At 36.6% G+C, this 25,882-nt stretch overlaps 3 protein-coding genes across 5 annotated transcripts; all 3 read left to right on the top strand.

The window, feature by feature from the left end:
- The first annotated feature begins 1,668 nt into the window (after positions 1–1,668).
- Positions 1,669–10,009, top strand: ube2d3 (ubiquitin-conjugating enzyme E2D 3). Of its 3 annotated transcripts, none has more exons than XR_003441103.2 (8): positions 1,669–2,185; positions 4,093–4,156; positions 4,236–4,267; positions 6,681–6,758; positions 6,864–6,969; positions 7,376–7,491; positions 7,731–7,824; positions 9,435–10,009. XR_003441103.2 is itself a non-coding variant. In XM_027150202.2 (8 exons), exons 1-7 carry the CDS (start codon positions 2,162–2,164, stop codon positions 8,405–8,407), a joined length of 447 nt encoding a protein of 148 aa, XP_027006003.1. In that variant the 5' UTR covers positions 1,676–2,161; the 3' UTR covers positions 9,435–10,009. The 3 variants fall into 3 exon arrangements, 2 of the variants coding, with proteins under 2 accessions (XP_027006003.1, XP_027006004.1); XM_027150202.2 differs by lacking the exon at positions 7,376–7,491 and adding an exon at positions 8,359–8,407 and having other exon boundaries at positions 1,676–2,185; XM_027150203.2 differs by lacking the exon at positions 7,376–7,491 and having other exon boundaries at positions 1,680–2,185.
- A 740-nt stretch (positions 10,010–10,749) lies between these two features.
- On the top strand, positions 10,750–18,617 carry manba (mannosidase, beta A, lysosomal). Its single transcript, XM_027150241.2, has 17 exons — positions 10,750–11,215; positions 12,216–12,310; positions 12,412–12,517; positions 12,671–12,841; positions 12,931–13,054; positions 14,108–14,277; positions 14,399–14,509; positions 14,588–14,739; positions 15,348–15,465; positions 15,579–15,665; positions 15,747–15,914; positions 16,315–16,533; positions 16,610–16,774; positions 16,924–17,068; positions 17,203–17,345; positions 17,479–17,736; positions 17,854–18,617. Exons 1-17 carry the CDS (start codon positions 11,033–11,035, stop codon positions 18,076–18,078), a joined length of 2,640 nt encoding a protein of 879 aa, XP_027006042.2. The 5' UTR covers positions 10,750–11,032; the 3' UTR covers positions 18,079–18,617.
- A 348-nt stretch (positions 18,618–18,965) lies between these two features.
- Positions 18,966–25,741, top strand: slc39a8 (solute carrier family 39 member 8). The gene is made up of 8 exons (XM_027150243.2): positions 18,966–19,266; positions 19,401–19,560; positions 20,152–20,321; positions 20,511–20,633; positions 20,722–20,901; positions 23,452–23,656; positions 23,780–23,964; positions 24,068–25,741. The coding sequence occupies exons 1-8, from the start codon at positions 19,114–19,116 to the stop codon at positions 24,215–24,217; spliced, it is 1,326 nt and encodes a 441-aa protein (XP_027006044.2). The 5' UTR covers positions 18,966–19,113; the 3' UTR covers positions 24,218–25,741.
- Positions 25,742–25,882: the final 141 nt, after the last annotated feature.

Below are 25,882 nucleotides of genomic sequence, written 5' to 3'. Positions count from 1 at the left end.
GGGACATTTTAATGTAGCGATGTTTTCACACTTTTTCTTGCAAAAACATTCTAGAGTCATAATTGTAAGGGCACAACCCACTTCCTCTCACCCCATGGTTTTAATCTAATTTGGGTCTAGGCTCTGGCTAGGTCATTCAAAACCACAGATCATCTTTTGGTTAAGCCGTTCCTATGTCAATGCAAATGTGTACTTTGGGTCATTGTCATGCACAAAGGTGAAATACCTTTTCATTTTAAGCTTCCTGAATTGTTTTTCAGCAGACACATATATTTTGCAATAAAATCAACTTGTATTGGTAGCTATTCATGATTCCCCTGAGGAAAGCCTCCGATTTAGGCTGATGCAAAGCAGCTTAAAGCATGATGCTGCCACCACCATTCTGCACCGGGGGTATTTGTTTTCCTTTGGTGATGCGCTTTACTTGTATATTTATTTATTTATTTATTTATTTCACCAAACATACCTTTTGGAATTAATGTCAAGACCATAACACATTTTGACACATCTTTTCATCTACCCCATAGCCAGACATGTGAAGAATATGAAAGTCTGTTGTCACATGCAGAGGGTAAACTGTACTTTGTCAGATAACCCTGCAACCTCTTTAATGTTACTGTGCATTTAAAGGAGCTTCATTTTGTTTGTAATGTCACTGTGGTGCTCTGTGATTTTTTGTAATTGTCCTTTACTGTGCTCCATTGTACATCTAATTTACATCCCTGGTTGATAGATGGGAGATGGCCTTTTGTTTGCAAATCTTGTTTGTAAGCAGGATTTTATGTTTTATTTTATAATAAAAATTTTAATTTGCTTGTGCTGAATAATTTGATAACCCAAAGTGAAATAAAAGTTGTGCCATATAAAACACAGAGCTACACAAAACAAGACAGAACTAAGCACTAAAAATATAAAGTTATAATAAAACACGTGTCTACGGAAGCGTATTGCATTCACTTGAGGAAAAAAATCTACTCTGCTTTTCTGAATTAACGAGTTAATTATCTCAGAATTATGAGAGAATTTTTCATGAATAAAAAGTAAAAGTTTTTTTGCTCTGTTTTTCTGAATTAATGAATTTATCTCAAAATTGAGAATTTTTTTTTGAAAAACATTTTTTTCACTCTGTTTTTATGAATTAATGAGTTAATTATCTCAGAATTATGAGAATAATCTTCATGAAAAATTTTTTTTATTTTGCTCTGTTTTTCTGAATTAATGAGATCCCTTAAACTTGAAAGGCGGGACATGTTTTCTTCCATGCAATCCACCTAAAATAGAGCTCCTGGCAGGATTTTGAGGGATCTCATTAATTCAGGAAAACAGAACAATTTTTTTTTTACGAAAAATTATCTCATAATTCTGAGATAATTAAGTCGTTAATTCAGTAAATCAGAGCAAATACATTTTGTTTCAAGAAAAAAATCTTATAATTTTGAGATAATTAAGTCGTTAATTCAGAAAAACAGAGCAAAAAACTTTTTATTCATGAAAAATTATCTCATAATTCTGAGATAATTAACTCATTAATTCAGAAAAACAGAGTAGATTTTTTTCCTCAAGTTTTTCCTCAAGTTTTTCCTCAAGAGATAAATGCTGTTCACATCCTGTGCTCCAGGTGGCAGTAAAACATTATCATCCTACTTTTATGCGTCATTAAATCGGAAGAGCATCATCCTAAAGGACATTATCACTTGTGAAATTATTTTTAAGCCCGAATATCATCACGTATATTAAATGTTACTTACAGAGGATGTTTTTTTTTACCATGTCCTTATTGTTATTCAGTTAAGCAACAAACACGTTAGGCTTGACAGTTAAATAGCTAATTTTTTTTAGCTTAGCTTTCAGTATAGACTACATCCTGAGTGCTATTTTATTTCCTACCTATATTCTGGAAAGTACCGCCTATAGCATGTTTCCGATTGGTGCGTTTTCATTGAGTATAAAACGCTAGCCAATACTAGGTCAGAATCACGGAAGGTTCGAGCCATTCACAGCGAAAGAAGTGCAGCTTGTCGGAAAACGGGTTTGGAAAGTAATGCAGTAAGACTCGGTAAGCATAGCAACAGTCCGCCAAAAGTTCAGCACGCTAACAGCTATTTTGTACCGCGGGATTGGAGTCGGAGCTCCGTTACACCACTACGGGGCCAGTGGTAAGATGGCGCTTAAACGAATACAAAAGGTAAGCATAGAATACGCTAAAGCTTTTTACTAAAGCGTTTTGTTTAATGAAAAACACGGTTTAATTTGACTCGGTGTACGCATTAACAAGTGCAGGCTAGTGACAGTGATTCAGCTAAAGACTGTACACATTCTCATGAGGGGTATAAACTTGTTCACGGTGAGTATGCGGTCAGATTAGACATTTATACAAAGCTACATGGATTAAATCAGGCCCCTGAAGAGGAGCTGAGATCAGCCAACTGTTGGTTATTTCTGTAATGTGTGTCAGCAGTGTTTGGACTGGACACCTGTCAGTACATGAGACCACCGCACACACTGCAGTCCTGATACAAGCTTCATTTACACTCTGAGTTTGTTACATAAACGTCTAATAACACGCAGGAGTGTGTGTGTGTGTGTGTGCGCGTGTGTTTGAGGTGCGTGTGTTTGAGGTGCGTGTGTTTGAGGTGCGTGTGTTTGAGGTGCGTGTGTTTGAGGTGCGTGTGTTTGAGGTGCGTGTGCGGGATGTGTGTGCGTGCATGTGGGTGTGAGGTGCGTGTGTGTTGTCGTTACACATTGATCCACTTTCACAGACAGCCCCAGGAATCTCAAAATAGTTATGACCCTTCAGCTCCAGCTCTGATTAAAATAGTATGAAGATCATCTTTCCTCATTCACCCAAATGTATTAAATATATATATATATATATATATATATATATATATATATATATATATATATATATATATATATAGTATAGTGTTATCTACTTTTGAGAGTCACAAACAGCTGGAACCAAATTCCTTGTGTGTGTCAACATCAGCACACTTGGCCAATAAACCTGATACTGATCTTGATATATTATATTTAGTATTAAGTATAAATATATTATCTATTTAAAACTCCACGTGTTTCAGATAGCTCTTTAAACACACATGACCAATATTTGAGACTTGGTGGCATTTGGAAAACATGTTAGCCTGAATCTAGCAGTTAAAACATGCCAGTGAGTTGTTTTTGGTCCATGAATGTCAGTGTATTTGTGCAATGCTGTATCATGTAGAGTTGAATAGTTCTGGATTTCAGCCAGGGTTGCCATATCTGACAAAAATAGTCAAATGCCCAGTAAAATAAGCACAATCTATTGATGAATTTAAAAGAATTATGTTTATAACGTAATATGACATCAGCTTCGTTCTTCTTTTCATCACCTGAGGTCATTTGTGGCATTTAAAAAAAATGGTTCATGGTTTATTGTCATTGTCACTGACAGCGACATTGCAGTTGTATCTGTGATGTTAAAACCCTGATCTGACCTTTATGGGGAAGTGAGCACTGATCAGTCTGTTCACTGGTTTGGTGACGTGCAGGTGCATCATTGAGTTCATATCTGACCGTAAACTGAATTGATTGTACAATGTACAACATTTTGCATATTGTTGGCAGAGATACACAATTTTGGTTAAAAAAAATTGAACACCAAGATGTTTCAAAAGCATTGTGGTCGCATCGGGAATCCATCGACCTGGCAACACTGTCAGCTATCTAACTCGGTGACCTCTAACTCCAATCCTATATACTTCAGGTGTCTTCCCACCCACCAGCAAAAATAAACGTTACATTACTGGCTCTTCACTGGAGACAGAAATGCTTGTGGACTTGCTTAGGCTCCATCCTACCCCTCTCTCAAATGTCACGTGACCCCAGTAGCTAAATATACACCAATGCTAACAAACACGTGCACATCCCAAGGGCTCATATTGCTATAATCATACCATAATTATCATGATGACAGTATATGTCTTTAATGATCTTATTGGATCTTAGTAATGCATTATTGGAATGCCCTAAGTTGTGTATCTCTCAGTATACATCTCCTCTCTCTCTCTCTCTCTCTCTCTCTCTCTCTCTCTCTCTTTTTTGAAGGAACTGACTGATTTGGCCCGAGATCCTCCTGCACAGTGTTCAGCAGGTCCAGTTGGAGATGATGGTAAGTTCCCAAGCTCCAAACATGTCCATATTTGAAAGGAACTCCATCAGTTTAACCAATGTCTTTTCTTTTGTTTTAGTATTCCATTGGCAGGCTACAATCATGGGTCCTGTAAGTGTGGCTCACCTATCTTCTATAAAATTATGTCAAAAAGTGTAAAGCTTTGTGTGTTGTTTTTTTTGACAACATGTGGCTCAGTAAGAAACAACAGAAGCTAAACTTGTTTACTTGATCAGTCACATTAAAGGTGGGGTCTCCGTACATTTGAAATCACCAAAACAAAGACGCCCCTAACCCAAATGGGTCCCACCCCTGTAATGATAGCTCCGCCCACACATACATACATAACCCAGGCAACTAATGGAAAGAAATGTATCTTTATCATAGCTGAAGGGAAGAACAATACGATTGCAGATAAACAAACAAGCAAAAATGACACACAAGCGTAATCATGCAAAGGACAAAGGCATATATTAGTTCTGTGAAACAAAGCAAAATCAACGCTACTCACCTATCGAGAAGGAAAAAAGCGCCTGGCATCTTAAGTAAAGTTGGCTGCATATTCACAGATTGGAGTTTCCCCGAATCAATAACTCCTGAGCTAAACGCTGTTATTACACAAATAACACCTCTTTTCTATCGTAGCAATGTAGAGAGGCAGCTACAACCCAATTTTTCTCAAAATCAGCTTTCCTCCACGGTGGACAAAACACTCAAGTCTCTATGTGCAGAAGGAGAGACAGATTCTAAGGGACCCTCTCCAAAGTGCAAAACCCGAAAAGCGAATACAAAAAAAAAACCCAGTCAATAACTTCACTGTAATACACTGCACTGTACTGTCACCAAATTGAGCTCACACATCACTGATGTCCTGATAGTTATACTACAACACTTATTTGGGGGAAATGTCTTTTTGTATAATCTTTATGATTTTTTTAATATGAAAATATTAAACTCGAATCTTGGAATATGCGGCCAACTTTACTTAAGTCCCTCGGCGTCCCATCGCAGGCCTTCCCGCTCCTTCAGTTCTTTCGAGAGCTGGAAAGCTGATCCTATTTTAACACATCCTACTTCTTGCCTTATCGTAAGCCTTTCTTCGCTTTCTTTCTTTGTTTTTATCCTCCATGTCAATGTTAAAACCACTTTCTGCTAATGTCACACATGCGCACTGAACACTCTCTCCGCTCATATTGACAAGACACGCCCCTTTCTGCTCATTGGCTACACGTTAGTTTTGTTTTTGTTTTGTTTGGTGGGCCAACACAGTTTTCTGATGCATTTCTCAAACAACGGAGACCCCACCTTTAACTGAAGATATATGATTAGGCACTCTGTTCTCATTGTTTGTCAAACATTGACATTTTCTAAGCTCTAAGCAAAGGTTTGTATCTAGTATTTGCAAAACAAAAGTGGGTATTTCTTAATCACTGTCAGGTTGTTGGATGGATGTTTAATGGATTTTAATGCTTATTTTAACAGGTTCCACATTCTCTGATTTACTGTACCTGGTTAGACAAACTAGCAAGATTCTGTTATTTGGACTAGATTTCTGTTATTTGAGTAATTGTAGTTTTCCTGTAAGTTAATTTGAGACCTTTAGGATACAGTCTTTTCTGTAGCTACTCTTTTAACTATTGATTGAAGGCACCATAATCCAATAACAAAATGCTGTTTGTCTGCAAAATCAAAAGCAATTAACCGAACAGAAGACACACAGATATAATGGTGGATGTTTTAAATTTGATGATTTCTGTAGTTGAACAGCTCCCACATTTGTAAAAGGCAGATTTCTATACTTGCAACTCCACTGCAATAAGGACCACACTTAAAATTATAAAATGAAATTAATATTGTTTCTGTGGGTGGGTAGACCAAATATTTGATGAGGTCTTTTTTTTAGGCCAGTACCACACAGGACACTTATTCAATGAGTAGGTTCAATGTTCTGCATTATAAATAAGTAGGTTCAAGGTTTATTGTGAGACAGTCCTACATCTGTATGAAGAATGGCCACTATTGTTTTGCAAGGATCACTTCTTTTCAAAGAGCTTCGTAAGTCAGACCAAGAAATGGCTGAGAAAGAGAGTAAAACATCAGTCATGCAGCTATGCTGAAATTATTGGCATACATTCTTTGGAAATCGATAATTGAGACACTCAATGTGATATTAATTAAACAATATTTATTTATTTGTTTGAATAAAAACAAAGGTTTTAATGACTCCGAACTTCATTTACATTTTGATTCTTTGAAATCTGAACCCAAAATATTGTAGGCTATATAATATTTCGAATGTCTGTGTTGTTTTGTTGGGGTTACATTTCTTCATTATTATTATTAACAACAACAACAACAATAATAATATTTATTATTATTATTATTATTATTATTATTATTATTATTATTATTATTATTATTATTATTGTTATTATTGTTATTATTCATTATCATTATTATTATTATTATTGTTACATTATTATTTTAGCCTTTAATATGAATAACCTGACCTGTTTGCACCTAGAACGAGAGTCCCTATCAGGGTGGTGTTTTCTTCCTGACTATCCACTTCCCAACAGACTACCCCTTCAAACCGCCAAAGGTAAAATTGATAAATTCTGGTTGTATGTTCAGGATACATGTCTGTTATTATCATATGCTGACATTAAGGTCTTAGTCTTACCTGATTACCTGTTCTGTTTTTTAGGTTGCATTCACCACGAGAATCTACCACCCAAATATTAACAGTAACGGCAGCATCTGTCTGGATATCCTCAGGTCCCAGTGGTCTCCTGCACTTACAATCTCTAAAGGTACAAATGTGGAGATATAAATACAGGTTAGATATCAGAAGCTGCAGAATTATTGGCACTTTTCTTAAAAAGTGATGAGGCGTAAAGGCAGGGTTACTTTTATATAACCATTTCAAGCAGGTTGTTATGGAGGAGGAATCTAATAACTGATTTAGAAACCTGACAACACGACTATTTTTGTAACCTTTTGATACATTCCACACAGTGATGTATGACAAAAAGATTTTACATGCAATTTATGGGCAAAACTTAGTTCCTGTTTGTTCCCCTTTGCTGTCCTAATAACCTCCCAGTCTTCAGGTCAGGGTTTCCATTAGATTCTAATACGTGGCTTTGGGGATTTGTACCCACTCTGCATCGAGAGATCATTATTGGGACGAGGACTTATTGACTTATGACTTTGCAGTCATTGCTCCAGTCCATCCCAATGATGTTGGTGTTGAGATCAGAGCTCTGTGCAGACCACCAAATTTCCTCCTATGCAACTAGAAGACATCTTTGTGGACATCACTTTGTGCACAGGTGCAATCTCGTGTCAGAACATGCTCAGGCCTATATTATAATTCTACAAAAACATTTTATACAATTGTATGTTTCTGACTTTGTACAAAGTTTGACCATATAGAATTAGTTTTTATCCGTATTATTGTGTGCCGAGAATTCAGGAAATGGAAAGAAATTCAATATAATATAAATCTATACATAACCATGATTCTGGGGTGCTTTACTGTGACTTATCTCTCTCTCATTTCTCTTGGTAGTTCTCTTGTCTATCTGCTCACTCTTGTGTGATCCAAACCCAGATGATCCTCTCGTACCAGAGATTGCACGAATCTACAAAACAGACACAGAAAAGTATGTACGCTCCTGTACACTCATACAGATGCTCAGTGAAAAAATAACACATGCAGTCTTGTTGAAAGCCGATTACAGGTGCTTATGTTTTGTTTTGGGGTTGGTTTTTTTACCCACCCCTGTGGAATACACTATTCTGATTGGTCAGTTGAGGCTTTGGTCAAATTGAGGTCTGTTATTTCTGTCGTTATTAAATCACAGACCACTGAGTCTGTTGTAATTGCTGGTTACTGGCACCGTGCTATATCCTTTATCACACTACAAAGACACCTGTGATTTTGCTTGTCTCACTTTCACATACACTGAAACAACCAGTGTAGTACTAAATAGCCACTCATTCAATTCTGCTGGACCATCAGCGATAGAATATCAGATTACTCATATTGTGTATTCTGTTTCAAATAATTGTTGACCGACTGCAATGAAATAATAAGCAGCATAATGCTTGAAGTCCCTCTATACTCTTGAGGATTGTTTTGCGAAAATGTTCATCTGTCGGTAAAGTTTCCCTTATACAAAAAACTGCCTTGGCAGGTACAATAAAATGGCAAGAGAATGGACAGAGAAATATGCCATGTTGTAGGTGAGTGGTAAAAGCCTGTGCATTTTTAAGCAGATATATAAAGATAAAAAAGTGTGGTGTGCTGCATCCATGCTGCTGAAGCCTGTGTGGCTTTGCATGAATGTGTAGTCATTGCTAATACAGTTTAATGCAAATGATTTGGTCTGAGCTCCAATCCCCATACCACTATGCCTGGCCACTTCCTATTAGCTCCTATAATTGTATAAAATAAGTATAAAGCTCTAAGGATGGTCTTGTGTTCAGTAAACTAGCTCATTGGCTCAATATTTACAGTTTTACTTTTGTGACGTTTGATCTTGATATTATTGACAATCCTATGTTTGTAATATTATTCTACTTGGTGCCTAATTGCTGGTGGCATATTATTGATCCTGTAAAATCCAATTTAATAAGTGATTTAGATTGTGACAGGTTGGCTTTCATCTTGTAAAAAGTCTGATTTTATTATTATTTTTTTTAGATTGATGGTCACAATGATGTGTACAATCAAATATTAAATTGCAAATACTCCCACTGCGCTTACTACCATACTAAAAATGCCAATATGCTGTCAGTGTCTGTCAGTTACGCATACGCCTTATTGAACATTATGCAGTTTGGGATGTGAAAATATTTGTAAAAAAAAAATGGGAAAGAGTTTCTTTGTGAATTTAGTGAACATGCATGTGTCTGTTTAGACATAATTTTTATGCTTGATTTCCTTTGTGTGATTTAACTAACTGGTATATATTAATAAAGTATATACAGTATTTTTCTTACTGGGGAAAATGACAAAGGACAATTAAAAAAAAATATTTTTTTTCCCACAGAAAATTACATGCAAATATATTTTTTTCTGTCAAAATGTAGGTGATGGTTTATTTGATTTCTGAGGAATTTGTAGGAACCTTTTTTTCCCCTGTTTACACTTATATTGGATTTATATCCGATTAACAACTGTGAAAAGTGTTGCAGTACACCTGACAAGCAGATTGATTGTTCTGAACATTGCGGTACAGGATTTATAATGCCTTTGTCCTATTTTCAGATACAACAGAATAGCACGGGAATGGACACAGAAATATGCCATGTGATGTTGGCAGGACACATTTACAAACTGTTTATGCTGTTGTGTTTTGGTCACCGTCTTAACGCCATTTCATCACACATGTCTCTTTTGGAGAATCTGCAGTTGTCTGCTCAAACAAGACAACATGACCTGCAGGAGTTGCCATTTTCAAATACCATGTGGACCTCATACATCAAGTGGAGTCTTTCTCTACTTCCTGCTTTTTTTTGCCTTGTGGCCAGTACATCAGTTATTTACTTTGTCCTCTTGCCTCATGCAATCATTGTAAGAGCACAGTGCTGGCCTGATCAGGCAGAGGACTGTAGGATGTGCTACTGGTTCTTCCGGCCTGCGCTGCATGTCTTCACAGAGTGAAGCTCCGTTGTGGTATAGCACTGGGATTCTCAGATGCCTTCTTTTGTTTTGCTCATTGTGCAAATCTGAGATCCTTTCTTGTTCCAAGCTTTAACATCTGTAGCAATGAAATGCACCACAATCACAAACTAGTTTATGTCCTGCTTTTATTTTTCCCATAAATAAAGTCAAATAATTAATTTGTGAGGTTTTTTATTTATTTAATTAATTTTATTTTTTATGTTTGTGAACTCAACTATGAGACATAATGTAAAATCTTTTTTTAAATACCCTAAGGTCTGTTGCATTTACCAGTTACCATCAGATTAAATCAGTACCTTTTATTGGTTGTATCACACACTGTTCTCTAGCTTGGGTTTGATAAACTCATTCTATATCAGCAGTAGATTTTTCCTTGGACAATGACTAGAAGGATAATAATTTTGATATAATTACAGAATTTTATTTATATTATATAATTATATGCTAATACTGATTTAACAGTACTGTACCTATACAATGTACACAACAGTCATTTTAAAAAATCTACCCACTATAATAACTTGTGTACGAGTTTGACAACTAATGTGCTGTATACAGAATACTTAGTGTATCTCAGAACTGATTTATTAATTTGACAGTATAAATCTTCCAAATACTGTGGTCTTGTGTGAACAACAGTATCCTTCAGCCATTTGCTGTTACACTAAGCAGTGGCAGCTTGGTGGACCTGGGATTTGAACTCATAACCTTCCTCAAATGATGAAAATGGCAAAAAAAAAAAAAAAAAGGAGAAGGAATTAATTTATAGATTATTTACTCCAAGAATCTGTTATATATAGGTTTGTTTTTATTCATCTAAAACGTAAAGCCTGTTCACGCTGCTAACATTCTGCGTAATTTCAGCGCAACCACCACGTTCAAAAGGCTCCAGGACGTTAATATCACGCGGATCAGTGACGCTCTACAGTTCTACGTTCTCAAAAAAAAACAAAAAAAACCCCCAAAACAACTTATTTTCACGCCGTAAACGTGAAATGCTGCGATTTAACTCCCGGCTTAAACACACGCAGAATTGGAGCGTTTTCAGGTCCCTGTGTCATGTCATCTGACTGCACGTATGATGTTTATTGAACCCGGAAGTATTTTACAAGTAAATAAAGCCACGAGACTCACCATAAATGTTATGATAAAAATGCGTGGTTAGTATTACAGTATCAGACATGTGGAACAAGTCTGTAGCTACCTATATGTTTGTATGCATTGTGAGATGTGTCAGTTTGGGAGTGTATGAGTTAGTTCTGGACGGGACCTGGCAGCTAAACAACTCTAATGGATCTGTGTCAGTCAGTGCACAAGTACCCGGATGTGTCCATAGCACACTGCAGCAACAGCAGCTTATTCAGGTAATAATGCACCACTGAGCCTACATTTACATAATCACCCTAAAACTGTGCAATACATAAAATCAATGCAATATGAAAAGACAAAAGATGACAAAATTCTGCTCAAATACAAGCAGGATTTACTGATCAGATTAAATTTAGGCGTGGTCTAATATGTTAATGTGCATTGATTGACAGCCATCTGTCACAACCCTTCAGTCCCCTTCAGAATCTGTTTATTAAACTTTAGAACTGTCAGTGTAGGTAAACCACTTGTCATTCCACATGGCATGTCATATCTGTGGAATGTGAAACTGACCCCACTGAAATAATCTGCCTTTAATGTATTATGTATTCACATTAAATCCCAGGGCCTTGTTTTCATGAAGGATCAAGAGCCTTATTCCACTATTATTCTCTATATTATTACTGTGCTATCATACAGCATACAACTACTTAAGGTTATTAAATACAGACATTTTTTTCTGTATGCGGTGCATTTAAATAAATAAATAAATAAATAAAACAAAGAGAGTTTCCTATTGTTTTAAATTAAATATAAGCTAATATGAACTACAGTATATATTCGTATAAAGTGTATAAACGCTTTTTCTATATATCTCTTTTATGGCTAGAAGGAAATGGCTCCATCTTTTTTTAGGGCCTCTGTGATGTAAAAGTCTGTTGATGTTCAACAATTTTTCACCGCCAGCTCCATGTCAGACACCAGCTGTTTTACAAAATGTTGACCTTCTTTTCTAAACCATGTGTGCAACTGTGCATAATCCCAGAGTTAATAAATATTTGTTGGTGAGAATTTATATAGTTATGGGATAGATGTAGGATAAGCCCTTTATTAGAAGTATCTTTATGCAGACACTGCACTACTTTTTTTTTCTGCAATTGGCTTTTATTATTTTAAAGCCTGCCATGCTGTCTAGTCTGTTCTATACAGATTGTTTGTTTATAGTATAAATTGATGCTTAAGAAATAACCATGTACTACTTTAAATGCCCTGTAGGATCCATACTATCGGTTTAATGACATGGTCTACAGGTGGATCGCTCTAGATAACTGGACGTACATCACTTCGTTCTCTGTGCCTGACCATGTCAAGTATGTAACACTGTACTAGACAGCTCAACTGAACACAAGGCTACCAATTTATGATTAAGTTTATGTCTTAAGTTTATGTCTAATACTATGTGCTTCAACAGAGAGAGTAGGAGAGCCGTTCTCATATTTGAAGGTGTGGACACAATCTCCACTATTTCTCTAAATGGAGTCGTCATCGGAAAGACAGACAACATGTTCCGGAGATATGTATGCAAAAATTTTATCTATCTCTGAATTATCTTCAATGAACTGCTTGTGTTTTAACACCCTGATAAGAAAAGAACATTATATTTTAAAATATTGTCAAACAAGAGAAGCTTTAGTGGGTGTACAGAACAATATTTGTACATTTGTTCTCAGGACTTTGAGGTTGCAGGACTACTCAAGGATGTTAATGTTCTGGAAGTGCGGCTCATGTCAGCAGTGACCTACGCAGCAGAAAGAAGTCAAGCCCACACTTCATACAAAGTTCCCCCAGAATGTCCTCCTGCTGTACAGAAAGGAGAGTGTCATGTAAACTTTATTCGGAAGGTATGCTAAAACTTGATGTATGATCGTAGCTAATATTAGTTCATCAAAAACAATGTGGCACAATTATGTTTATTTTGTGTGTGTTTCAGGCACAGAGCTCATTTAGTTGGGATTGGGGGCCGTCTTTCCCCACTCTTGGTATCTGGAAGGGTGTTCGTCTCCAGTCATTTGATACCCTTAGGCTGTTGAGCTTTATCACCAATCCAAAATATGGTAAAATTTGAAAATAATTTGACTAAAAATATGTTCTTTAAATGCATACTGCACTACAAATTCTTAAACTGAGACCTTGGAATCAACATGGTGTTTATTTGGACAAATATAGTACTCATAATTATAGTCCATAGCAAATGTCACATTACAACACACATAAGAATTTAACATAAAGCAATTTCACCTTGACACAAGGAAGCAGAAGGGCTTAAATAGCCAAACCAATCAGTCACTTAACAGGGAACAGGGTATAACACCTTGGGTGGATTCAAGACACAAATCAAGGAGAACTTTATACTGTAACGGGGATGTTGACAGGGATGTGTCTACTGCAAAAAAAAAAACCTTTTAAAAATGCTTCTAACAGGAAGGGAAAATTGTTTCAGTCGTTTGACCTTAATGTGACCTTGATCCTTTCTGGATCACTTCCACAATCTAATTAGTTCTTCTGCTAATTATAATGATAATTCTACATACATTTTACAAATATTTAACAACACATATTGTGAATGAGTAGCTTAGCAGTCACACAAACACCTCTTTTTAAATGAAAAGGTTTGTCACATGCATAGAACGGGAATAAGTGGAAAAGAGATACAGATTTTTGTGTTTATATACAATGTGTACTTGTATATAAGAGTACTCAAAGGCCACTTCCATCCAATTATCCAATCTAATCCATAAAATCATGCAGATGCAGGTCAAGAGTTTCAGTAATATTAATATAGAATATTAGAATGGAGGAAAATGTGTTCTCAGTGTCTGGTGTGCCACATTAGGTGAGTATTTCAGAAACTGTTGATCACTGGGATTTTCACATACAAAAAAAAAACATTTCCTCCCAATCTGATGTTTGATATGAGCTTAATGAAGCTCTTGAATTGGCTTATGCATTGTGCTGGTCACCCATGACTATGTATAACAAGATATATTGTGCAGGAGACCCGCGAAATATAACATTATAAGTTTTTTTGGTCAAAATGTTCTCTCTCTCTCTCTCTCTCTCTCTCTCTCTCTCTCTCTCCCTCTCCCTCTCCCTCTCCCTCCCCCCAGACTCTGACTTGTCATGCTGGACCGTGGAAGTAGAGTTGTTCTTTGATGTTACTGCAGCATCAGTGGGTGTCATCCATGTGTCCATGCCACAGTTACAGGTAGAGGAGAAATTTTATCTTTCTCTCACACCCGAACAAAGCAGCAAATCTGTCCTTCTTCAGATCAACAAGGTAAGCAAGGAACTTTTGTCTTAATTAAATCCATTTCATAATCTGTTAAGCAAATGAACAGCAGAATATATTGTGTAAAATCAATTCTTTCACTAAAATGTAATGCAAAATCTGTTTGAAGAATGTTACAGTTGATCTGTGGTGGCCCTTTGGACATGGACAACAACCTCTAAAGGATCTTTTCATAGATATTAATATGGAGGGTGGAGAGAGATTTCAAGTAGAGAGACTGGTAAAAAGATCACAATCATCAGTTTTCAACCCTTGTACTCATGTTCTTTTACTAACTTTGGTTTCTTGGTTTCTACAGGTTGGTTTCCGTACTGTGGAGTTGGTACAGGAACCTATTCCTGCTTCTCCTGGCCTCAGCTTCTACTTCCGTATCAACGGGAAACCCATTTTCCTGAAGGGCTCAAACTGGATCCCAGCACATGCCTTCCAGGACCAGATTAGTGCAGTCAAGTGAGATTTTCACACTTTTATAGCTCAGTCTCACTCGAGATTACATTTTATGTTATAATTCCTATGATGATCTATTTTGTAGATATGAAATATGCCTAGCTAACATGTAAATGGGGATGTGGTGGCTCAGTGGTTAAGGTGTTGGACTACTGATTGGAAGGTTGTGAGTTCAAATCCCAGGGCCACCAAGCTGTCAATCCTGGGCCCCTGAGCAAAGCCCTTAACCCTCAATTGCTCAGCTGTATAAATGAGATAAATGTAAGTCGCTCTGGATAAGAGCGTCTGCTAAACGCTGTAAATCAAGTCAAGAAGCTTTTATTGTCATTTCAACCATATATAGCTGTTGCAGTACATAGTGAAATGAATCAACGTTTCTCCAGGATCAAGGTGCTACATAAAACAAAGACAGGGCTAAGGACTTGTAAGTAGTCTTAGGCACATAAAGTGCAACTGTGCAACCTGGTGCAAACAGTGCAGGACAAGACAAACAAGACAGTGCAGGACAAAAGACAGTGCAGACATAAGGTTACAAGACAATACAAAAATGTAAATGTAAATGTACAAGAGCTCTTTTATTCTAACCTTCTGATTATTTATTTCTTTGTTAGTTTGACTCAGCTGCTCATGTCTGCACAGATGGCAAACATGAATGTTTTGAGAGTGTGGGGAGGTGGAATCTATGAACAAGATCTCTTCTATATTCTGTGTGATCAGCTAGGCATCTTGGTACTCATTCTTGCATTATGTTATATATTTACTCTGCTTGTTCCTTGCTTTTTTTTCCTTCCTTTTTTGAGGTTTGTTCCTGTTTAAAGTTTATGTTCTATATCTGGTTTCAGGTTTGGCAAGACTTTATGTTTGCATGTGCACTATATCCTACAGACCAAGATTTTATTGAGTCGCTGCGAGAGGAGGTCATTCAGCAGGTTGATGCACACACACATACAGCTACAAACACAGCAAACCTTAAACCTTCTTAATTAATTGGTTCACATGGTGTGGCTCAGGTAAGACGGCTCAAGTCGCACCCCTCTGTTGTCATCTGGAGTGGAAACAATGAGAATGAGGCAGCTTTAGCAACCAATTGGTTTTTTATTCCTCCTGCCGAGAAGCCACGCTACGAGAAAGACTACATTCAACTGTACGTGAAGAATATCAGAGAGATCGTAAAGCAGGTGAGATATGCGTTTGCACAAGACTCAAGTGTTTGAATAGTTTTTAGTTTCATTTGCAGCTGAAGTAGTTTTGTTAAGCCCACAGCAATAAGTCTCATTTTGAGTAGAACGCTTTAAAAATAAAAAAAATGTATTAAAAATGAAAAAAACATAAAAAATGTGTACAAACTTTAGACACGCACGATCTGCAGATTGAAAACAAGAAGTTGGCTGTTGCTTCATAGCCTTCACACTTCACACTGGGTGAGATCTGTAGTAGGATAAAGAAGGTTAGGGCTAGGCAGATGAGCAAATTTGAGGCTGTGATATGTTTTTTGTTTAGTTCTCTGGAGATTCTAACAAGTGACTTTTGATAAATTTTGAATAAGGAAAAACCTAATAGTGTAACATTTTATTTTAGGAGGACAGCACAAGACCTTTCCTGGTGTCTAGTCCAACCAATGGTGTGGAGTCTGAGAAAGAAGGCTGGGTAGCCCAGAACCCGTATGACACTCATTATGGAGATGTCCACTTCTATAGCTACCTCACTGACTGTTGGGACTGGAGGAAATTTCCTCGTGCACGCTTCGCCTCTGAGTATGGCTTCCAGTCCTGGCCCTCACTGTCCACCCTCAGTAAGGTACAGCTTCTGCATACACATAGATACACTGTGTGCCTGTGTATGTATGTACTCTGGTAATGTATGTGTTTAACAGGTGTCAGTCGCTGCAGACTGGGATTTCAACAGCAGTTTCTCACAACATCGACAGCACCATGAGTCTGGAAATTTGCAGATGCTTCAGCAAGCATCACTACATTACATCCTTCCTAACAGCACAGACCTACGGCAAAGATACCGAGACACTATATATATCACCCAGGTCACAATAATAATTTATTATTATTATTATTATTATTATTATTATTATTATTATTATGATTAAGCACACATATTCCATTTCAGTCTCAGTGGGGTTATGTATGTGGGAACAACAAAAAAAAAACACACAAATATGTTCGGTCTGTACAGGTCATGCAGGCCCAGTGTGTAAAAGTGCAGACGGAATTTTACCGCCGCAGTCAGAGTGACATAGTTCAGGGTGAAGGGCACACCATGGGTACCCTTTATTGGCAGCTGAATGATATTTGGCAGGCACCCTCTTGGTCCTCTATAGGTCAGTGTGGCAAAACACCACAGTTAGCACAATTATACTTGTCCTATGTAAAATATGTATAATGATGCATTTTAAATGTAAAAAATAGTTCTATATGAAATATAATGTGTATATATGGTGGGTGTGTTTCGTAGAGTTTGGTGGAAAATGGAAAATGCTGCACTATTTTGCCGTCCATTTCTTCAGTCCTCTCATTTCAGTGGGGGTTGAGGATGAAGGAGACTTGCTGATCTATGCTGTCTCTGATCAGGAAACAAATTACACTCTGAAAGTTACTGTAAGAGCCCTCTTTCTTTCTTTGTCTATGTGTCATTAAATGAAATAAAAACGGTACATTTTTAACATATTGATCAACAGAGATTTTTTTCTCTCTTCCTGAATCTGTGAATGTTCATGCTGGCTGCCTAAAGGTGAAATTATACCAGTGGAGCAGTTTTACTCCACAGTGTGCTCTGATGTCTGATCAGGCAATGGTGAAAGGAGGTGGGGTCACTAAAGTGTTTCAGTCTCCAATCTCCACAGTGCTAAAGAATTGTGGAAATTGCACTCGGAAAACATGCGTCGTCACATTTGTCCTCAGTGGCACAGAAGGTGTAACAAGTCCCTCCAACTACCTGTTCCTCAGCTCACCAATGGATGCTGAGGGTCTCCAGAAACCTAACATCACGGTGAGGATCATAATGAACCTGTTACACTCAGTGTCAAAATGTTACCCACATCATTCTTCACACACACAGATTTAAATGATTTACACACCTTTATGCACACCTTGTTTGTGTTTGCAGTTCTCTGTGCAGGATACTGGGAAGAGGATCATGGTGAATCTTTATTGCTCTTCACCTGCGCTGTTTGTTTGGCTGGATGTAGCCGATATTCCTGGTGTCTTTGATGCTAATGGTTTCTTGATGATATCTGAGAAATACACTGTTTATTTCACAAAATGGGGAGCATCCACTGTTCAGGAGTTCACTACCAAGCTTCGCATTACTTCCCTCCGAGACATCTACTGAGTGTGTGTTATGTATGTTTACCATTTGTTCATTTTGATTGCATTGATTTTGTAATTTAGGGTACTGTGGTACAGAGGGTTACCACCCTTATAGCCATTTGGTCCCTGATTTGATAGTGAGCTCAGGCTACTCTCTGTGCCGATTTTCACTCATGTTTTCCTGTGTCCGTGTGGCTTCCCCGGGTTTTTTTGTTTCTTCCGACCTCCAAAAATATGCCACTTAAAATCACCCCTAGGTGTGACCGTGTGTATGCATACTGCCCAATGAAAGACTGCCATCTCATTTGTGGTGTATTTTTGTCTTGCACTTAAATCTTGACTGTTTCTGGGATAGGCTCCAGATCTGCTGATAATAAATGAATGATCCTAAATATAAATGTATTCTAACATTCAGGGATTCTAGTTTCCTAAAGAGTTTCTACTTGTAACTGTTTCTTACATTTCTGTATGTTTTTTTTTTTTTGTATGTTTCTTGAAAATTGTTTGGATAGATTTTGTATGTTTTATAATTATTATCAATAAAAATTCCAAAGCACTTTGCATTTTGAAGGGCAATGTTAAAGTATTTCGAAGCACAAGGAATAGTTTACCTGCATATCATGCATTCCCGGTAGAGTTGGACCATTCATTCTGTCAGCACAGAGCATGTTACAAGAGAGGTAGGCAACAGGGTAACAAAGAGTCCTTTGATATGGTTGAGCCGAACTATATTAACTGCCCTGAAGATTTACCGAGAGCAGATGGACCATAAGCTACCGATCTGTAAACGTCTCCAAATATTGCCATCGCTGACAAGATCCGAGCGGAGAGTGCCGGAAGTGTAACTCATTTATAGTCGCTCATTTCGAAAGAGAACTCAGACTTTGTTATACTTCAGAGATAAGAAAGAGAGAGGGAGGGAGAGCTGCTTGTGTTCCTGGAGTGATACTAAACAACCAGACTTCATAGTTTGTTTTTTTATTCATTTCAAACCAAGGAGTCGCTTCATCTGGTTAGGTGCATAAGCCTTAAGAATTCTGGACAGAAAAGAAAAAAAATGGGAGAACGTTTTCTTCAAAACATTTTGAACTTTTACGGTGTTAACAGTTCGCTCTCGACTACAGACTTGGAGAACTTTTTAAGCCTCATCACCTCCCGCCGAGCGCCAGCATCCATAGACAGTGAGGCGAATCCACTTAGGAATGCAGAGGTAAAGCTGATGGGCTGTGACAGTGTAATATATATCTACATAATTTTATACTCCTGTGTTTTGCTTATTTCCATACACAAGATTATTTTCTTTTTTTTTAGATTCTGTTTGACTAATTTTACAAAGTTGTACAGTGTTTATCTGCCCCAGATCTCCTGGATGCCTTTGGGCTGTCTAATGTGTCTGAGCTGACTGTAGATCAGCTAGAGCTCATATGTCCAGCTGTTATTACTCAGGTTCTTCTCCCTTCCTGCCCTTACATGACCCCCTCGACCATAACCACTGACCCTCAAGGTGAGAGCATATAAAACCATAAGTGATTTGACTTTTCCCAGGATGCAATGCGTTTTCATTACTGCTCTTTTTACAGATTTAGACTTCCATTTCTTTCAGTTAACATTTTCAGTTTCCAGATTTCAACAACAAAAAAAAAAAAACACCATGATTCTCATACATTGTTTCAGTCTCTAAATAACAATTAAGAAATCAAATATAGCTTGAGGTTTTTTTAGGTCATTAGAATACATTCAGGTTGATATTGCCATTATTGGCATACAGTAGAGTACATTTGCCGCAAGCAGTGTTTATCACGTTATACCTTGTAACCTGTGGGTAGAGCATATGTGATATCTAGTAGGACTAGATGGAATTTCCATCATCATCTCAGTTCTCACTACATAGAGGAACCTCTCTGTCCTGTAACCCATTCATATGGATATTTCCAATTCTTTAGTGAAATTTTGTGTATAGGAAATGTTGCCAGGATTATTGTCAGGATGATCATTTAATATAAATTCTTGACCAGATTTTTGTGGAATTCCATGTAGTATATCCAGCTTGTGTTTTAGATCATGTCTTTTATCTGTAACTGTCTCTCTTCTTCAGTATGGGGCTATAGTTTCTTGGCTGTGACGATAATTAACTTGGCTAGTCTACTGGGGTTACTCTTAGTTCCCTTCACTAAGAAATCCTACTTCCCAAAAGTGCTAACCTACTTCATTGGGATGGCCATAGGAACATTATTCTCCAATGCTGTACTGCAACTTATCCCTGAGGTAAGAAAGAAGCAGAAGAATGAAGTTTAATCAAAGAGTAAATAATAAGTAACAGTAAAAGAATCGATACAGACATTTGGTCAATCGGGGAAAAAGAAATAAGTTAATAAAATTGATCCAGACCACTGTATTGTATTCAGTAACTTGAACATCCATGACTTTTTCATTTTTTTAAAAATAAATAAACAGGCTCTAGGATTTGACCCGAAAGTGGATAACTATGTGTCGCATGCGATTGAGATTTTTGGAGGGTTCTATCTCCTGTACTTTACAGAAAGAGTCTTAAAAATAGCACTGAAAGCAGATCCTGAGGTAAGAGTTCAACTACCTCTGGATTGAAAACTGTTTATTAGAAGAAGAGCAAGATATCACTTTGTCTTCTGTTTCTATCTTTAACCAGCATTGCCACAATCACTTCCCGTCACTGCAAACAAATGATGTAACCATCACTAGCTTCAGCAATGACATAATCATAAACAACATGACAAGCGACGTCTTCACAAATAACGCCAACCACGAGGTCCTACCAAACAACAGTGAGAAAACAAGCCAACACACCATAAACCCATCCAATGAACAGGTAACCCTGATAGCTTATAAGTACCATCACACACCTTACCATGAACAAATAGATTTTTTTTACAGAAATTAGCCCCAAGTTCTTCATTCCTTCAAAATTACTCATGGCTCAGAATATCTCAACCTAAGTATATGATGCTGGCACACTATAAATGTCTGTTTTTGTCCTATATTTTCCACTTACTTTATCCTGTGGTGTATTGGTACATTGGGTTGGTGTTATCTGACATACAGTATGGTTTAGTGAATAATGATACACAATGATTAACAGAACGCATTAAAGCAATACTTACTCTTATCTTTGACATTCTTTCTTAGTTGGATGTTTTATCTTTTTTTCTGTCTTTTTTTAAAAAGAAAAAAAATCTTTATGATTTGTGTCTTGTCATAACTCTGTTTTAAATAGTATAACTATTATTAAACTATAACTATAACAACAATACATTCTAGCACATTTCATACATTTAAAATTGACCTTAAAGGAACTTACTGTGATAACAGAAATATAGAGAATAATAAAACAGACAAATAATAAAAATGCAACAAAATAATAATAGTGACAGAGAAAAAAGTGTGAATAAACATTCAAAAAATTATATTAATGTAATCTAAAAGTAAGATAACAGTAACGGGAAAGCCCATTATAAACACTCTCTAGAGTGTAAATATATTTTAGTTGCTTTAAAAAAATATTAAAAGACATTGCCAAATTGATGTTTTTTTTTTAGTCCCTGATAAAATTGTTATGCATATTTCATGCATTAAAAAAAGCTTCTCCACTTCTTTTAAGTTTCATACGTGGGATGTGGAGAAGGCACTAGCACTAGATGATCTCAAGAATTTGTAAACATCGTTTTCAGGAAACCGTGCAACCAGAGATAGAAACTTGCCTGTGATGTATTGCAATTGTAGTAATATTCAGAATCACACCAAAAGCTTTTGTCTGTAATAAAGAGACAGATTTGCATGTCTGAAGTACTGTACATCATTTTCCTTGTTCTCTCAATTCACTAAAACCATTTCACTCTTGAATTGATTTAGCTTGATGTGATTCATCCAGACAACAATGCTGGACAAACACTTTATCAGCTTATCACATTATCAGCTTATCATAAGTAATTATATTTATTTGCAAAGTCACAACATAAAAAGAAAATAAACGTGTCCAAAGTGCAAAGCACTGTGGTATACATCAGAGAATATCATGCTTAGCTGAGACAAAATATTGTCTTCCAGTTAAAAATAGATAAATCTATGTTCTAAACAATATACTGTAGCAACGATATAGCGAAAAGTTTGTGACCATCTGTCCCATATGAGGTTCTCCCCAGACTGTTGCTTTAATGTTGGAATAGTGCCATTGTATAGGATGTCTCTGTGTGCTGTTCCTTAACACTTTTCCTTTACTGAAATGAAGAGACCCATTCCTGTCCTAGCAAGAAAATGATCCTGTGTACACAGTAAGTACCACCAAGACATGGTGTGGTTCCTGACCTCAACCGCACTGAACACCTTTGGGCTGAACTGTATGTTGATTTCTGTACCAGGACTCGAACCTACATCACTGCCTGTCTTCACTAATGCTCTTGTGGGTCTAGTGGAAATCCTTCCCAGAAGATAGGAGGTTATTACAACAGCAACGAAGGGATTGATTATTTGATTTATTGATTGATTGATTTGTTTATTTGTTTATTTATTTATGCTTCAGCCATAACTACTGTCAGAAATTCTGCATGTCTGTATTAAGCCCCACCTTATGATTTGAGAATCCTGCTGTACCATCATATAAATCCGGTGTTGAACACATTGCCTGCATGTCAGAGAATTTATTACTTATTATATATACTTATTTATTACTAATGCTGTTTCATTGCTGTGATTTGATGGTTTGAAATGTAGACACACTAGAATTTTCCATGATTTTTCTTTCCATTTAACAAGCCTTGACATTATTTCAAGTATTTGTTCTCAGAAATGAAAAATTATCCATAAGTATTTGGACATTGACAAAGTTTTTCTACCACAGCAAATTGAAATGAAATAACGAAAATTATCTTGAAATGCAAATTTTCAAAATGTGGATCCTCCTCCTTTTTTTGAGACCAAAGTGCTATCACTGCCAGTGAAGCAAGCCACCGTTAGGCTGAACGGATCCAAGCAAACCCATCAGGGAGATTGCAAAAATATTTACACGTGGCCTACTGTAGGAATAGGATTTAAACTACAGGTGGATGAATTCAGAAACATGACATCTTTTTTAAATGATCCGTAGTGTTTTGGAGTTGAGTAAAAATATTTTCTCTCTATTGTTACACAATGTGTATTTGTGAAAAATATCATTAGTGATTATTGGGATAAAATCTGCATTGTATTCAAATTAGTATACACATTTTTAACTCATATTTGTATTCCCCCGGTATTAAAATATTTTTTTAATTTTCCTGTTATTAGCTGTAGTAATCAATGTCCTTTAATGCCTCATGTTTCTGTACAGTACTTGTACAATCATATGCATGTTTGTATGTCTGTATATGTGTGTGCTTATGATTAGGAGCCATGCATTTTTGTTGGATGTCGCTGGCTGCGAGGGGAACCGGTGTCAAATATAAAAACAGTGGCTTGGATGATCACACTGAGTGATGGATTGCATAATTTTATAGATGGACTGGCCATTGGAGCATCTTTCACCGTGTCTCTTCTCTCTGGCTTCAGTACGTCTATAGCTATTGTCTGTGAGGAGTTTCCCCATGAGCTGGGTAAGACCAAAGCCCTTGGATTGTCCAGAATACCATTTATTTAGGCAATTATGTTTAGCAAATGATAAATACTGTGTCTAGATACTCTGTCTTTCTATTTACCCTCTTGTTGTCTGTTTCTAGGTGACTTTGTGATTCTCTTGAACTCTGGTATGAGTGTTCCTCAGGCGGTGTTTTTTAACCTGCTCTCTGCTATGTGTTGTTATCTCGGCTTGGTGCTGGGAATCTTGCTGGGCAGCAGCTTTGCTCCAAATGCCATCTTTGCCATTGCTGGCGGAATGTTTCTTTACATATCTCTGGCCGACATGGTAAGGCCTAGCCAGTATTACATATTAGAATAAAACATCATTCATACTTTCTATAATGCAGTATCATTGTGTATTTTAACTTTCATTTTGTGGCTGATTTCAGTTTCCAGAGATGAATGAAATAATGAGCGCACATGCCAGAGGCCGTAAAGGAAAGATCTTATTCTTTCTGTTCCAAAATGGTGGCCTGCTAACTGGCTTTTCCATCATCCTTCTCATCACTATATTTGCTGAAGACATCAATCTGGGATAAATTGAATTTGAAAAAATGAGAATAAAAGGATTAAAGTGAAGAACAACTATGAGTTCAGGCAACACAAGCAGGGACCAAAGGGTTGTTACCACAAGCGGAAATGAGAAGATGTTTCATTTTAAAAACTATTGATGTGAATTCTATTCCTATTGCTTAATACAATATTGCATCTCAAGTAACCCTGCAGTACTAGGAAAAAAGGGGAATTCTAAATAATTTTTAATTATTTATTTCTGTACTGGGGCATTGCCTTGCTCCTATGCAATATTTGTTTATTGTTTGTTGCTGAAACTCTGAAAGGTTTCCTTCACCATCGCTAGGTTTACAGACTTGACTTAATCCACTATATCATTTAGTTATTTCCTGTGATTTATGACCAGACCAAAGAGACAGGCCACTTATGAGAATGGGGAATTGCCTAAAGTGCAACTTGTTGGTTTAGTAAAGGTATTGAAAAAAGGTGTCAAAAAACCTTTGACCTATCACTATTACACACAGATATACAGTTCTGTGGAAAAGTGTTTGTCCCTCCATTCCTGATTACCTCAGTTCTTGCTTTTTTTCCTCCACACTGGAAGAAGACATAAAAAACACAAAACATTAATCCCTGATCATTAAATTAATGCAGGAAGAATGATATGTAACACCTATATTAAACATGTAAAGCAAAATGTCCTCTTCCTGAACGTAATAGCCCTTGACAGCATCACCTGTAACCAAATGCTTTTAATAACTGGAAATCGATCACTGACATCATTTGTGGAGGAACTTTTGTGAGCTCTTCTTTGCAGAATGGCTTTAATTTGGTCATATTTGTACATATTTGTATTATGAACTACCTGTTTAAGGTCAGATTGTAATGAATATATTGTAATCAGTCCATGTCTGGGGATTGTTGCCAAGATTGCTGCATTGCTGGACTTAACTAGAAGCACTGATTTTTTTTATATATTTCTGGACGTGACATTGAGAAGCATTACAAAGGCTTGATGAGTCCAACCTCATTTATATGGCAATCATGATGATCATCATCTTTTGCATTATATAATATTATGTAACCAGCAGGAAACTATTTCTTGTTAGCTAGCTTGTCTGAAGTTTAGCTAATCCGGATTGTATAGTTTATTTCCAGTCCAGTCAAACATTAATCTTAATTCGGACCTAAAATGAAGTCAATATAACAGTAGTAAGTTTCTAGCCTAATATATATATATACATATATATATATATATATATATATATATATATATATATATATATATATATATATATATATATATATTTTAAAATGTATGTAATCCCCAATAAATTATCTCTTTCTTTTCATATCAAGTTGGTCGGTCTGACATGAAGTATATTCTCTGAGTCCATGTCAAAAGCAATTACAAACATGGCAACAACTTCTTATTGAAGAAGATAATACATTGGAGATATGGTGAATTAGCTACATAGGCATATCTTTATAAAGGACATGCAGAATATAACTAGATATTACTAAAACCTTAGCAACTTCTACTGTTTATTCTTATTCTTATTAATTGTAATACAAATCATTATAAAAGTATTTGTGATTGGCTGTTTTACATGCTTTTAATAAAACGAGAAAGTGACTCCAAAAAAATGTCTTGAAGCTTCAAACTAATTTCCTTTATGCTGAAATTCCTT

This window comes from Tachysurus fulvidraco, chromosome 4 (genome assembly GCF_022655615.1).
Source record: "Tachysurus fulvidraco isolate hzauxx_2018 chromosome 4, HZAU_PFXX_2.0, whole genome shotgun sequence".
In the NCBI taxonomy this organism is placed as follows: Eukaryota; Metazoa; Chordata; class Actinopteri; order Siluriformes; family Bagridae; genus Tachysurus; species Tachysurus fulvidraco.
Note: the sequence above shows the minus strand (reverse complement) of the source record. Positions and strands in the feature narration are given on the sequence as shown.